Source organism: Mesoplodon bidens (assembly GCF_964165515.1).
Source record: "Mesoplodon bidens genome assembly, chromosome: 13".
In the NCBI taxonomy this organism is placed as follows: domain Eukaryota; kingdom Metazoa; phylum Chordata; class Mammalia; order Artiodactyla; family Ziphiidae; genus Mesoplodon; species Mesoplodon bidens.
In genome coordinates this window covers 16,381,388-16,395,001 of record NC_138169.1, presented here as the reverse complement: position 1 = coordinate 16,395,001, position 13,614 = coordinate 16,381,388, and the positions used below count along the sequence as shown (strand labels likewise).

The window sequence follows — 13,614 nt, the reverse complement described above, 5'->3', positions numbered from 1 at the left end:
TTCTTTTTTGGAAAACATCTTGATGTTTAACTCACACCCTACCTCTTCTCAAACACAATAAAAGACATTTTTGGGTCTTTCCATTTTCACTGTAGTTCCAGAGCCTTCCCCAAACAACTCTCGTAAAGGCCACAAAAATTATTTGCCATTTACTGTTCATTCTGCCTAGAAGTCTTCTTTATCCTTCAAGAAGAACTCACATGTCACCTTCTTTGGGGAGCTTTGCCTGATCCCTAGCACAGCTGGTCTGTAGGGACCTCTATGCTCCCATAGCACTTTGTATGCACCTTGATCATGGCATTGATTGCACGGTAATTATTTGTTCATTGGTCTATTTCCCCCACTGGACCATATGTTTTAAGGTGAGGAACAATGCCTTATTCATCTTATGCCTGGCTCTCAGGACAATAAAACACAGAGTGAATGAATCAATAAACAAGCTATATATCTGGGATACTATGGAGAAGTTATCCTTCAAGTTTACTTTTTAAATTGGATTGGTGACTGAAAATATAATCTGGAAATAGCACCTCAAAAGTGCAACTGAAAAATCATTGCATAAAAATATTTATTCGGACACCATTAGCAGTGTTGACAAAAAGGAAATGAAAGATGTCTTCAATTTCCTGGGGTTACTGTACTCCTTCAGCTGGTTATCGTTCCTCCCCACCCCCTCAGCTTTACTGAGGTATGATTAGCAAATAAAAATTGCATATATTCAGATTGTAGAACGTGAATTTTTTAAAAGGTGTACAACGTGATGATCTAATATGCATATACATTGTGAAATGATTACCACAATCAAGTTAGTGAATACATCCATCACCTCCCATAGTTACCTTTCTGTGTGTGTGGGAGGGGATAAGAACACAAGATTAATTCTCTCAGCAACTTTAAAGTATAAATAAAGTATTATTAATTCTAATCACAATGCTGTACATTAGATCTCCAGAACTTATTCATCTTATAACTGAAAGTTTGTCCCTTTGAACAACATCTCCCCATTTCCCCCCTGCCCCCTAACCATGGCAACCACTGTTCTACTGTTTCTATGAGTTTGGCTTTTTTAGATTCCACATATAAGTGAGATGGCTGCAGTATTTGTCTTTCTGTGTCTGGCTTATTTTACTTAGCATAATGTCCTCCAGGTTAGGATACTGTTTACTGTCATAGAGTAGTGATAAATTTTCACAGAAGCATGCCGATGAAGAGGCTCCCATGATATCATAACTGATTCAACCAATCTACTTATGTAATTTAATATAGCTTTTCTTTCCCCCATCCAGCACAAATACTTAATACATAAACACATCAATAGAAGAAATCAATGAGCTCTAGAAAGGAATCCTGCTTCTCACCTTCTTCTTTTTCCCATTCAACGCAGCGGTTGGCAAGCACCTGGAAGGCTGCCCAGGCCATGGTGGCCACCTTCTGCTTCTTGGTTTGTTTCTCACTGGAGCTGGACTCAGTCTGACTGCTCAAGCTACACAGTCGATCCATGAGCTGAACAAGGCCACTGCGCACTAGGCACTTCTCTTCACTCCTGGGCCAGGCAGAAAGGGTTGAATGAAAGAAATATAACTGACTAGCCCTTAGGAACTTCTCACTTAAGATTCAGGTTATCAAAGGGTCATAAAACATGTCAGTATAGTTTCTTGTCCACAACTTAGGATACCAATGTATAATTCAACATAGAAATTTTTTAGAATGAGTATTTTCCTTCATAAATAATGAACTTCAAGTTCTGGTTAGTTCGTATAGAACAGCAAAGTAAAAATCGATGGAATCAACACAAGGTTACCATAAAAGAAAAAATCGATGGAATCAACACAAGGTTACCATAAAAGGAAAAAACTACATATTTTATCATAAGGGGATTCAAAGAATGAATTCTTGACATCTTCAAACTATTAATCAAGTAACTAAGGGAGGAAATAAATGTGCAAAGGCAAAACATTTTGCTCAATATATAAGTAATTTCCTAGGGACCTATTTCTTTCCTTCAAACTTCTCCATTTTGACAATGTAATATAATCCCTAATGGGGATCCACATTTGATCATGCAGGAACTCAACAATAAGGAATTTACATACTAACTTTAAGTGTCTGTCAGGAGACAAGCTCATTTAATCAGAGTGATAGTGTCACTGGATAATCAAAACCAAAAAATCCAATTTTTTTAATTAAAAAATATTTCTATTTAATCAACTACATTGTGGTGTACCTTACTAACAATAAAAAGCATTTCCTTGCTTACCTGGTGTAAGGTATAGTACATAAGAGTCCGATGCTATTTGCACAAGCAATAGGGTAACGGGCGCACAAAGACACAACAGAGGTCATGGTCTCGCCGAAGGCTTCCTGGACCTGCTCGACCATCCCACCACAGGTTAGTTCTTCAATTCTAGGGAACAGAACCAAAGCTCAGACCTCCTCAACCATGTCAAGAACGGCGATAGTGAACACAAGAGCAAGAGAGTTCTTCTGAGAAACCCAAGAGTGTCTAGATGAATCCAGAACTGAAGGAATCTTGGAGATCAGTGTTTCCCAAACTGCAGGATCACAGAAGGCTGTTGGGCAGGATTTCTAAGTGTGCCTCAAAGACAATGCCCACACTCAAGAAAAGTCTAGGAGGGCTTCGCTGGTGGCGCAGTGGTTAAGAATCCGCCTGCCAATGCAGGGGACACGGGTTCGACCCCTGGCCCGGGAAGATCCCACATGCCACGGAGCAGCTAAGCCTGTGCACCACAACTACTGAGCATGCGCTCTAGAGCCTGTGTGCCACAACTTCTGAAGCCCATGCGCCTAGAGCCCATGCTCCACAACAAGAGAAGACACTGCAATGAGAAGCCCGCACACTGCAAGGAAGAGTAGCCCCTGCCCGCCACAACTACAGAAAGCCCGTGTGCAGCAACGAAGACCCAACACAGCCAAAAAAACGAGAAAAGTCTGGGAAATCCCACGTTAGGTAAAGGTAAGCAGGGTTCCTCACTGCAGGACTACTCAGAACCTTTTAAGGTTAAAGTCTGTCATATCTTTAGGAGCAAGAGAATGGCACCCAACATTTCCCAAACTTACTTAATAATGAAACCATTAATTTGAGGCATGGCTACAACATTCCATGCAGCACTGAATACTGTAAATGCAATTGCACTAATGAGAAAACCAAGACACAAATAGATTAGCGAAGCGTCCTTTGCAAGTTCGTACTCTGATTATGAGCAGAATATGAGAATCCTGTTGGGAAATAAGACTTTCCCAATGTAAAAACACAACCTGGGATAGATTCTATGGCAATTAATGTTAGCTGAAAACTGGAACTATCAGATTTATCTACAAAGATATACAACATAGTATTGTTTATAATAGTAAAAATAAATAAAAACTAAGGTTTAAAAATAGGAAATTGGCTTAAAAAAGGTCCAGGGATATGATGCAGTGCTATCCGAGCACTAAAAACATTATAGGAGATCACTACGGTTAGACTAAAGACTGAACAAATACACTAAAACATTAATAGGTTTTATTTTAAGATGCTGGATTTACAGGTCATTTTTATTTTATACTTTGGGACTTTCTGCATTTTTCTTTAGATGTCTGACACATGGCATTAATAATGTCATGAGGGAAATGTAATGAGGGGAAAAAGGAATAATGCTGCCAGTGTTACAGAGAAACTACTCTGGAAGTAAGCTGTGGCAGTCACTAGTGTTACTCACTACGCCTTCTGGGCACCGCTGCGGTTGGGTGGGCATGTGACTAGTCTGGCCAACGAGCCAGAGCTCTGACAAGGGCCCTGAAAGCTTTCGAGATGGTGGTCTCCTCCTCTGTCCTGAGCTCTCTGTGCTTACCATGAGCCAAGACAGACCTGCAATGGACGTGAGCAAGAACTAAAATTTTGTTTTTTTCCGCAGCGAAGAGCAGCCTCCGCGCCATGAAACTAGAGAAAGCCTGCGCGCAGCAATGAAGACCCAACGCAGCCAAAAATAAATAAATAAATTCAGAAAAAAGAAATTTGATCTAGTAAAAATAAGCATCAAAAATATAGGGATATAAGGTTGCTGACTGCAGCACTATTGTTAATGCAAAAGGAAACCAAAACGGAAAGAAGGAAGAAAGGAAGGGTGGAAGAAAGGAAGGAGAGGGAAAGTGAAAGAGAGAAAGAAACAATAAATGAACCTATGTGTCCATCAGTAGCGGATGAGTTAAATATACAACGGAGGTCCATGAAGTTCTTAAAAGCTATAATGCAGAACTATACATATTAACCTGAAAAGACACAGATATCCAAGATATATTGAGGAAAACAACTGATTACAGTAAGATCTGTGTAATATAATCTGAATTGAGTTTTTAAAAAATCATACACATACACACTTAAGCATACAAAGAGAATGAAATAGCTATTACGTATGCATAGTTGATACAACAAGCTCTTAATGAACAGAGTGGAATTTAGGAAGGGAAGGGAAGGAGACTTTTACTTTCTGTTATATGTGCTGAATTTTTAAAACTAAATCCTGTACCAGTTTTGTTAAAGTATATTATTTTATGGGAAAACATTAAAATCTAAGATCTTGCTCCAAGAGTAATCTCTGGAATGGCTTTCGCCCATTCCAGACAGGACAGTATAAACTAAGAGAAACAACTGACCTGGGTCCTCCTTGAAGGACCATTGTCACCGGACCCACAAGATGTGTCACTCCCCCGACTCGCACGGCGGCCGTCAGCAATTCCCGCATGTGCACCAGCGCCTGCTTGCGAGTGTTTCCCCGCCGCCACCTTGTCTGCGCAGCCAAAAGAAAGCTGCTGCTGGACACCTGAAACGCATGAAAAGGAAGTACACCTGACTCCTGCTGTCACACGACCCCTCGTGCTATCCACCTGTGGTCGGCAAAACGTGACGTACAGCTTGGTCAGGGTTGGTGCCGATGAAAGCAAACAGCTGCCCCAGCAGGACGCTGTAGGTGGGCTTGTCCCTGCTGTCCTCGATGGCCAATGACTGCAGGAGCGTGAAGGAGCTGCTGCGGTGGCTGGTCACGTGGCGCCGCCTACAGCCAAACAAGAAAGCCGCTCAGGGAGTGTGTTGCGATGACAGCGTTCAGCCGCAGGTGGGAATCCGACCTTGGCCATTAGCTATTTACCTCTGATTTGCTCTAGTAAATTCCAAATCTTCGTTACCAATCATTTCCAGGTCAGAAGGAGCCGACATGCTGCGAAGAAAAACAGGCTGCCGCACAGCATGAGATATCACCTTTGTTTCAGAGGCTGATTTACAAGCTGGAACGGAAAGGAAGAAGAACGTTGACATATCTGCTATCCTATTTGTAAGGATGGCAGCAACAGCGAAAAGTAACAAGGAACCACCAAACTGTCTAAGAGTATCTTTACTTTCCAGTTCAGCCACCAAACCAGCTAGCACAGCACAAAGATGATTTTTAGGCCAATATTTTTTTTTGTGGGGGGGGGCGCCGTGCCACACAGCTTGTGGGATCTTAGTTCTCCAACCAGGGACTGAACCCGGGCCTTCAGCAATGGAAGTGCGGATTCCTAACTACTGGACTGCCAGGGAATTCCCTAGGCCAATTTTTTAAAACCTTGAATACTGAGGTTTAAAACCTCGAATATTAAGGTTAAAAATTACTTTATCTTGAAAACTAAACTCTTTTTATCAAATTGGGTTTCCAAAGAAAGGCTGAAAAATTCATTTAATTTCGTAAACCATCAGTGTTAACTTTAATATTAAGCATTCCAAAAAGCAAGAGAGGACAGAAAAAGTAATTTCTGGAAGCAAAATATCTTAATTCAAATAAATCCAGATCCATTTTTTTTTTTAAGAGATGGCCTTTGTTCCCCCTTTAATCCTGGATTTATTTAGCTGACTTACTGCCATTTGGTGGTACCTCTGCTTTGATCATAATTGATGTGAGTAAATATCACACTTTAGCTAGAATCTGACCAGCCCTTCCTATAAGATAGATACTCCTATCAAGGAAATAGTTGTTTTGTAAAAGAACACTCTAATGGAAGCAGACAAAACTGCATGTGAAGATAGGCTAAGAAAAAAAGATGTTAAGAAAAGTTGAGGTCATTTTGAATCTGTCTTAAAAATGGTTAGATAGGGGCTTCCCTGGTGGCGCAGTGGTTGAGAGTCTGCCTGCTGATGCAGGGGACACTGGTTCGTGCCCCGGTCTGGGAAGATCCCACATGCCGCAGAGCAGCTGGGCCCGTGAGCTATGGCCACTGAGCCTGCGCGTCCGGAGCCTGTGCTCCACAACGGGAGAGGCCACAACAGTGAGAGGCCCGCATACCACAAAAAAAAAAAAAAAAAAAGGTTAGATAGCTTCAATCTAAAATATTTATAATTTTTGAAGACATTATCTCTTAGGAAACTACTGGTTCATCATCTCTAATGCCAAAAGCCTCTTGGAGAACACCACCAGGCTTACTGAGTGGGTAAGTCTTCTATGGGACCTTTAATGAACACGGGCTAATGTGGCCAGGGACATGGTGTAGCTGACCATCTCAGCATGTGATCATACTGCACACCTGGCATGCTTCCCCTGCTGCAGGGGGACCCTATTACTGGGGTCAGAAACCTGGGAGTCATCCTAGACTTCTCTCCCTAGTGAGAGGAGCCCTGGGCAATCAGATGGGATGAAAACAAGTTCACTTGCTCCACAGTGTCCATTGGGCAATGGGTCTAGACAACATGGAGTCTTTCATTTAAGAACATGTTTATGGGCTTCCCTGGTGGCACAGTGGTTAAGAATCTGCCTGCCAATGCAGGGGACATGGGTTCGAGCCCTGGCCCGGGCAGATCCCACATGCCGTGGAGCAACTAAGCCCGTGAGCCACAACTACTGAAGCCCACGCGCTGTGCTCCGCAATAAGAGAAGCCACTGCGATGAGAAGCCCGCGCACCACAATGAAGACCCAACGCAGCCAAAAATAAAAATAAATAAAATAAATTAAAAAAAAAGAAAAGAACATGTTTATGACTTCTTCTCTCAGGGTAAGAATTAACACTTGCTATTATGGGCTCTGCCCAGTGTTGTGGATCTGGCTTAAGTAAGAAGACTTGTTGATTTCCCTGAGAAATGCGTTTTCAAGCTAGCATTTAAAATGTGACCAGGAGGGCTTTCCTGGTGGCGCAGTGGTTAAGAATCTGCCTGCCAATGCAGGGGACACGGGTTCAAGCCCTGGTCCAGGAAGATCCCACATGCCACGGAGCAACTAAGTCCATGCGCCACAACTACTGAGCCTGCACTCCAGAGCCCGTGAGCCACAACTACTGAAGCCTGCATGCCTAGAGCCCGTGCTCCGCAACAAGAGAAGCCACCGCAATGAGAAGCCCGCACACCACAATGAAGAGTAGCCCTTGCTCGCCGCAACTAGAGAAAGCCCACGCGCAGCAACAAAGACCCAACGCAGCCAAAAATAAATAAATAAAATTAATTAATTTTTAAAAAATGTGACTAGGAAAAAAATTAATAGTGGAAATTCATGCTAGAAGGTTCCACATAATTACTAAAGAGAAAATGCAAACTCAGCTTCAAGTAAAGAGAAAAATATGATGCATTCCAGGATTCACAATGTTGACTAATTATATGTTACTATGAAAATGACAACCCATAATCTAAAAATGAGGGGCACTGGGATTATAAAAATACATGTCATTGGGCTCCTTAGATGCTTCCCCTCAGAACTAAACAAGGCAGATGACGAGGCACCCCTGAGGCTCAGATGACTCACAAAACACCACATGAATTCAATGAAAAGTACTTCTTGGCTGGAAAAAGTAAAAGGCAAAACAGAAAAGTTGAAATTTCCTTTTTTTCCTTTCTACGAGTACACAAGAGTGATTTTCTTTTCTTTTTCTTTTTTTCTTTTTAAAGCAGCTGATGTATGTTTTATGAACAGACTAGCGCAGACAGCCTTGCAGGGCTGGCTGTCAGCAGTACCCGGTGTTTCTGCGGGGGTCCCTGAGATGCTTCTTGTGAGGCCGGACTGGGCCGCAATGGTGACGTGCAGCAACAGCTCAGCTCGGTTCATTAGACTCTTCACTAACGTCTTCGTTTTAGCCAGTGGGTGCGAGGGTTTCTGAATAAGAGAATTCACTTCTTGTAGGAACTTCTCCCTATAAAGAAAGACTGATGTGCATTTAGTTGTCCTCTGGTTTACCAAAACTAAAGTGTTTCATTACAAAGGGTATGAGAAGACAGAGGGGAACCTAAGCAAAAGTAACCTGATAAATATTGCTCGCCTTCCCCCTTCCCCATCCGAGGAGAGCAGTGCTATAAACTGGCCAGTTTTAGTTCCTTTTGCCCAGTTTAAAGTGCCTATATGCTAACTTCTGAAGGCTAAAATCAAAATTTCCAAATACCAAATAAGTTCCAACTCTAAAATATTTAGTTGAATGCACAATATTTTTTTAAATATCTGTTAAGAGATGAGATCTTTGCATTTTGTTTTGAGCATCAAGGTGATAAATTAGCTTTACACAGTTACTAACATCACTAACCTCAGAGATAGGACCATGTTTTCAAGATCATTTCCATCAAAGGAGACTTCCTTCATTGAACACAAAAGTTCTAGTTCTTTCATTTTGTTCTAAAGAAGGAAAAATCAAGAAAAGATGGTATACAGAATCTGCAAAAACCGAGTTTTACTGTACGTGTTAAAAGAAACAGAAAATTTCAGGGAAAAAACCCACCTTTGGTCCATATTTCTACACCAGAAGCACATTTGTAAGTTACTATTTGATATTTTAATGATTAAAAATGGCAATGACTACTTTCTGGGGATTTCTTCAGTGCTTATAACTCTTATTTTTTTTTAAAGGCTTGAAAGCAGAATTTGATAATGATGATAACTGCTTTATAAAACTATTAATCAATTAAATAACGAGTAACTTATTCTTTGTATCACTGACATGCTAATCTAATCAACTTTAACCCTTTTTAAACAATGGGTATGTTTCAAGGTATGCAACATTTTAAAAATGATGTTATCTCTACGCACACAGTATATACCATTGTACTACAAATAGCAATGCCCCAGTGATGAGTCATACAGCTTGCTCACCTCGTTAAAATGGTAATCATAGAAGAAAGGCATGTTGTTCTCCAGTTTCCCCTGCGTGGCATCATCAACCTCACTTTGCCATTTCTGTTCCAATTCTGCAACACTCTGACACATTAAAATATAAAACAACGTGAAACTAGATGCAAAATAAAAACAAATGCAATCTGTAAATTCAGAAATTTTAGTCGCAATAATCTTTTTAAAATTCAGATCACTTTTTAAACTTCATTAAATTTCTAGGAAGGAAGTCACTTCCCACAGTTATAAGAGACATCTAAATATTTTAACTTTCACTTACCTGCAGCTGTCTCTCCATGGCATTGAGTTTCTTAAATGTCTCTCCCATGATTTTACACAATAAATCATATTCCTCAGCATGTTCTTCTTGATACTGGAAATTTATTAGGGACTGCAGTGCATCAACCAAGTTCAAGTGCTTAATGACACATGACACCACCATTTCCTCCATCACGTCTGGCTGGATTACTTCTCTGCGATCACAAGGGAAACTAGTCAGCTATATGACTAGAATTGGTAAGCTCTCAACTTACCAATACTGTATTTTATACATGGAAGAATGTACACTTTGATTTAAGTGTGTTAAATATTCACCACACTTTCTTTATTACAAGTTGGCAATAATTTGATATATTTAACTGATAAAACTGACATTGGCCGATGAAGCTGAAGATCAAAATTAAACAGACTTCATTTTCTATGATTTGTATATTTTGAGCTGGCGTTATATTAGAGCTGGAATAGGTCTGAGGTTAACAAAAGATCTTTGGCACGATTTATCTGCCAATTAATTTTATGCAGAATTATGGCTGGTAGTATTTTGGGCGTATGGATGTTGGGTTGAAAACAATGGTGCTTTTGTATTTTTTCATGTTAAATTTCATCTATTCTTTACATTCTTCTCTCTGAAATGGCCAATCTTGCCTCAGAAGGCAGAGCAGAGGACTGCAAAACAGACTTAACTTTAAGCTAGAATACCACAAAGACATTGGTAACTGCAAGACCTCACATTCTAGATTAAAGACTACCATCTCTCCAGGCGTTGAAAATAAAGAAATGTCTCTAGACCCTATGGAAACCAAAGTTGATGACTACCTTCAAGTAGAAGGTCAAACCACCTGAGAAAAACCTAGAACCTGTCAAATGTTATCATGCATCAGAATCATATGGAAAATCTGTGAAGACACAGATTACTACTGGGCCCCATCCTCAGAGGTTCTGATTCAGCAGGTGTGAAATGGGGCCCAAGAACTTACAAGTTCTCAGGCGATACTAACATTGCTGACTGACAGCCCACGCTTTGAACCCACCGACCTGGAACATCACCTGGGGGTACTCTCCAGAGCACCTGGTTAACATTCATCAAGTACATGTAAAATGAAAGGTTCATCTGCTAGACTACAAGAAGAAACACACCCCCTTTGCTTGTTTAAACATTTTTTCATTGGGAAAATAAAGTGCTGTATAGCAACATACTTTATACTTGGTCTAAATTGAGGTCTGGCACGCCCAGAAATTTCCCTGAGCTTTATCATGATTCCTGGAGGCAGCCTGATCCGGGGCAGGTCAAAGTAGTTTCCAACAGGAGGCACGAGGACGTCAGAGGGGTAAGTGAATTCTCTGTCTTCTTCAATGGTCAGAGGCAGTGGAGACGGGCTTGGAGTAAGGGCAGGGGAGATCACACCATTGGCCTCCACCTGCCACTGGCACCTGAACATAAAGAAGAAGAGATTCTTCACTTCCTCTTCTATCTGGAAACCTACCTGAAGTTTGCAGATATATCGATATTCAACATTTGAAGGATCACATTATGTATTAAGTATTTATTCATCAAACCTCCTCCAGAGGCTAAAGAAAAATGAGCATTATATGAAACCCCATCTTTGGGACTCTACCCCAACATTTTATTATGAAAACTTTTAAATATACAGAAAAGTTGGAAGAATTACACAGTTAACACTCATATACCCACAGCCAAGATTCTAGAAGGAACACTTTGCTATGTTTGCTTTATTGTCCATCTTCCCATCCTTTTGGGGATCCTTTAATTTAATTATACAGTATTTGGGTTGGAGAAAAGCTTACACAGTTCAAGGGTGTAATTTCAAACTTAGTAAAGTAAGGGCCACAAGGCACTTTGATGTAATTTTCATCTTATTTCTTAGACACAGTGATACCTATGGGATTGGCAGGCAGTAGGCACAATCAGCTGGGAAATGTACTAAAAGTAGTTTTCCACATAAAGTCCTTTTTCCTTTGTGAGCAAAACTAGTCCAATCTGAGCCTTTTCTTACCTTTGTAAAAGTTTGGACCGCAGCAGCTCCTGACAGGCTTCTTCTTCTTTGGTAATTTCTGGTCCGTTGTATAGGATTCTTAACATAGAACAAGCTAACACAGACAGACCTAAAGCCAGGTCTACCAGAAAAGGTAAGCCTCCCGACACATCCTCTGAAGACTCCTACAATGCAGACAGGGCAAACCAGACTGGTCAGTTACATGGAGGAGCGCTTCACCTGCGCTGCACCACACTGCACTGTCCCCAACCACAGGGGCTCATGGAGCAGTATCAAGTATCATTGCTACGGGACACAGAGACAGCACCCAACACCATGAGTAGATAGATGGCGGCACTGGAATGACCACAGAGTGAAGTCTCAACACAGTTCTGGAGAGAGAAGAGTCAGTAAGACTCCATATTAGAAACAGCATAAATCACATGCAAGATTTTTTGGAGAGCTTCCTCTCTGCTGTACCTATCCAGGTATAAATCACTATTTCATTTTGTCACCTCCATTCTGTGCTTGAACGAAGATGCTGTCAATGATTACACTGAATTCATTCAATAAATATTTATTGAGTGCCTACTGTGTACCAGCCATTGTTCTAGGTGCCTGAGATAAAGCAGAGAACAAAACGAAGATGCCTGCCCTCATGGAGCTTACATTCTAGCAGATGATCCCACTCCAGAGAGCCCTGGCTTGGTTAAACTTAAGCAACCGCCAAGTCTGAAATACGTTTCAATTTATTTAAATAGATTTAATTTATTTAAATAGATTCCTGGGAGGAAAGTAACTGGTACTGTTAAAAGGAGTAGATTAAACCTATATACAGAGTGTAACATGAGTAACTAAGCAGAGACAGATCTAGACTAGCAAGAAGAGCCTTTGGGAATAGAATAAAAATAATCCAATTCTACTACTCTTTTTTTTTTTTTTTTTTTGCGGGCCTCTAACTGTTGTGGCCTTCTCCCATTTTAGAGCACAGGCTCCGAACGCGCAGGCTCAGAGGCCATGGCTCACAGGCCCAGCCGCTCCGCAGCATGTGGGATCCTCCCGGACCGGGGCACGAACCCGTGTCCCCTGCATCGGCAGGCAGACTCTCAACCACTGCGCCACCAGGGAAGCCCTCTACTACTCTTAAAACCCAGAATCCAAGGGCTCACTTCTACCAGGTGTTCGAGTCTTCCTCACCTTCTGGAAAGATACTGGAGGCAGACCACCTCTCCAGGAAGACGGAGCCCCTAGCAAGGGATTCTTTCTGTGGTGCTGTATTGATTTTAGGTCCCAGCTAGTTTTATTCCATAAAACTACTACTTCTATTAGTGGTCTACTACTGCCAAATGGAAGAGACGGATGAAACAGCAGCTCATATTTTGCCTTGTTTCCAAGGCAAATATGATGTATGTAACCAAGGCACACAGGAAAAAGTACACTATGCCCACAGCAGTGGTTAGATTCAAGTACCTGAGCGCGAACTGTGCAAGCAAAGCCCCACATAGCTTTATCGGGAGTGTTGTGTTCACGGCCACTTCTCATTTCAAAGGAGAAGGTGACTGTATCTCCTTCCACCTTAAAATTTAAGGGGGGAAAATGCACTTTAAAAACAAGACACAATTTTCAAGAGAGCAATGAATTTCAGAGATTTACTTTCAGAAGGACCACAGCAACATTTCACTTCTTTTCTCACTCGCTTTTTTTTTTTTTTTTTTTTTTTTTGCGGTACGCGGGCCTCTCACTGCCGCGGCCTCTCTCATTGCGGAGCACAGGCTCCGCACGCGCAGGCTCAGCGGCCATGGCTTATGGGCCCAGCCGCTCCACGGCATGTGGGATCCTCCCGGACCGGGGCACGAACCCATGTCCCCTGCATCGGCAGGTGGACTCTCAACCACTGTGCCACCAGGGAAGCCCTCTCACTCGCTTTTTGATTCAAATTCCATCCCCTCTCATCTGGACACCAACCTTTCAGCTGTCTCTCCTGACCAGGTAGTTTTGGGAATGAGGCATCTGTGAAATGGCCACGATTGCCCAATAGCAGGATCAGAGTAAAGATCAAATCTTGAACATAATTTCAATAAATTCCTCAGATTTCTACACTTTCTGCCCTCCCTCTCCTCCATTTCACTACCTCACTTGTGCCAATAAGGTGGGCAAATAGCCATTAGCTTGAAGAACACAGAGAGAGTGATGAAAGACCTTGCTCTGTATTGCTGAATCAATACCATGAGTAAGA

The 13,614-nt window shown here is 41.7% G+C and overlaps 1 protein-coding gene across 5 annotated transcripts in view; it reads right to left on the bottom strand.

The window, feature by feature from the left end:
• Positions 1 to 13,614, bottom strand: part of HECTD4 (HECT domain E3 ubiquitin protein ligase 4) — a 193,119-nt gene that overhangs the window by 77,221 nt on the left and 102,284 nt on the right. For all 5 annotated transcript variants that reach the window (XM_081252690.1, XM_081252691.1, XM_081252693.1 and 2 more), the window contains exons 23-34: positions 12,849 to 12,953; positions 11,400 to 11,563; positions 10,582 to 10,815; positions 9,386 to 9,578; positions 9,088 to 9,192; positions 8,525 to 8,613; positions 7,965 to 8,140; positions 5,145 to 5,280; positions 4,910 to 5,051; positions 4,654 to 4,820; positions 2,258 to 2,404; positions 1,359 to 1,543 (exon numbers count right to left, since the gene is read on the bottom strand). In XM_081252690.1, coding sequence (XP_081108816.1) covers positions 1,359 to 1,543; positions 2,258 to 2,404; positions 4,654 to 4,820; positions 4,910 to 5,051; positions 5,145 to 5,280; positions 7,965 to 8,140; positions 8,525 to 8,613; positions 9,088 to 9,192; positions 9,386 to 9,578; positions 10,582 to 10,815; positions 11,400 to 11,563; positions 12,849 to 12,953 — 1,843 coding nt within the window. The remainder of the gene's footprint in view (positions 1 to 1,358; positions 1,544 to 2,257; positions 2,405 to 4,653; positions 4,821 to 4,909; positions 5,052 to 5,144; positions 5,281 to 7,964; positions 8,141 to 8,524; positions 8,614 to 9,087; positions 9,193 to 9,385; positions 9,579 to 10,581; positions 10,816 to 11,399; positions 11,564 to 12,848; positions 12,954 to 13,614) is intronic.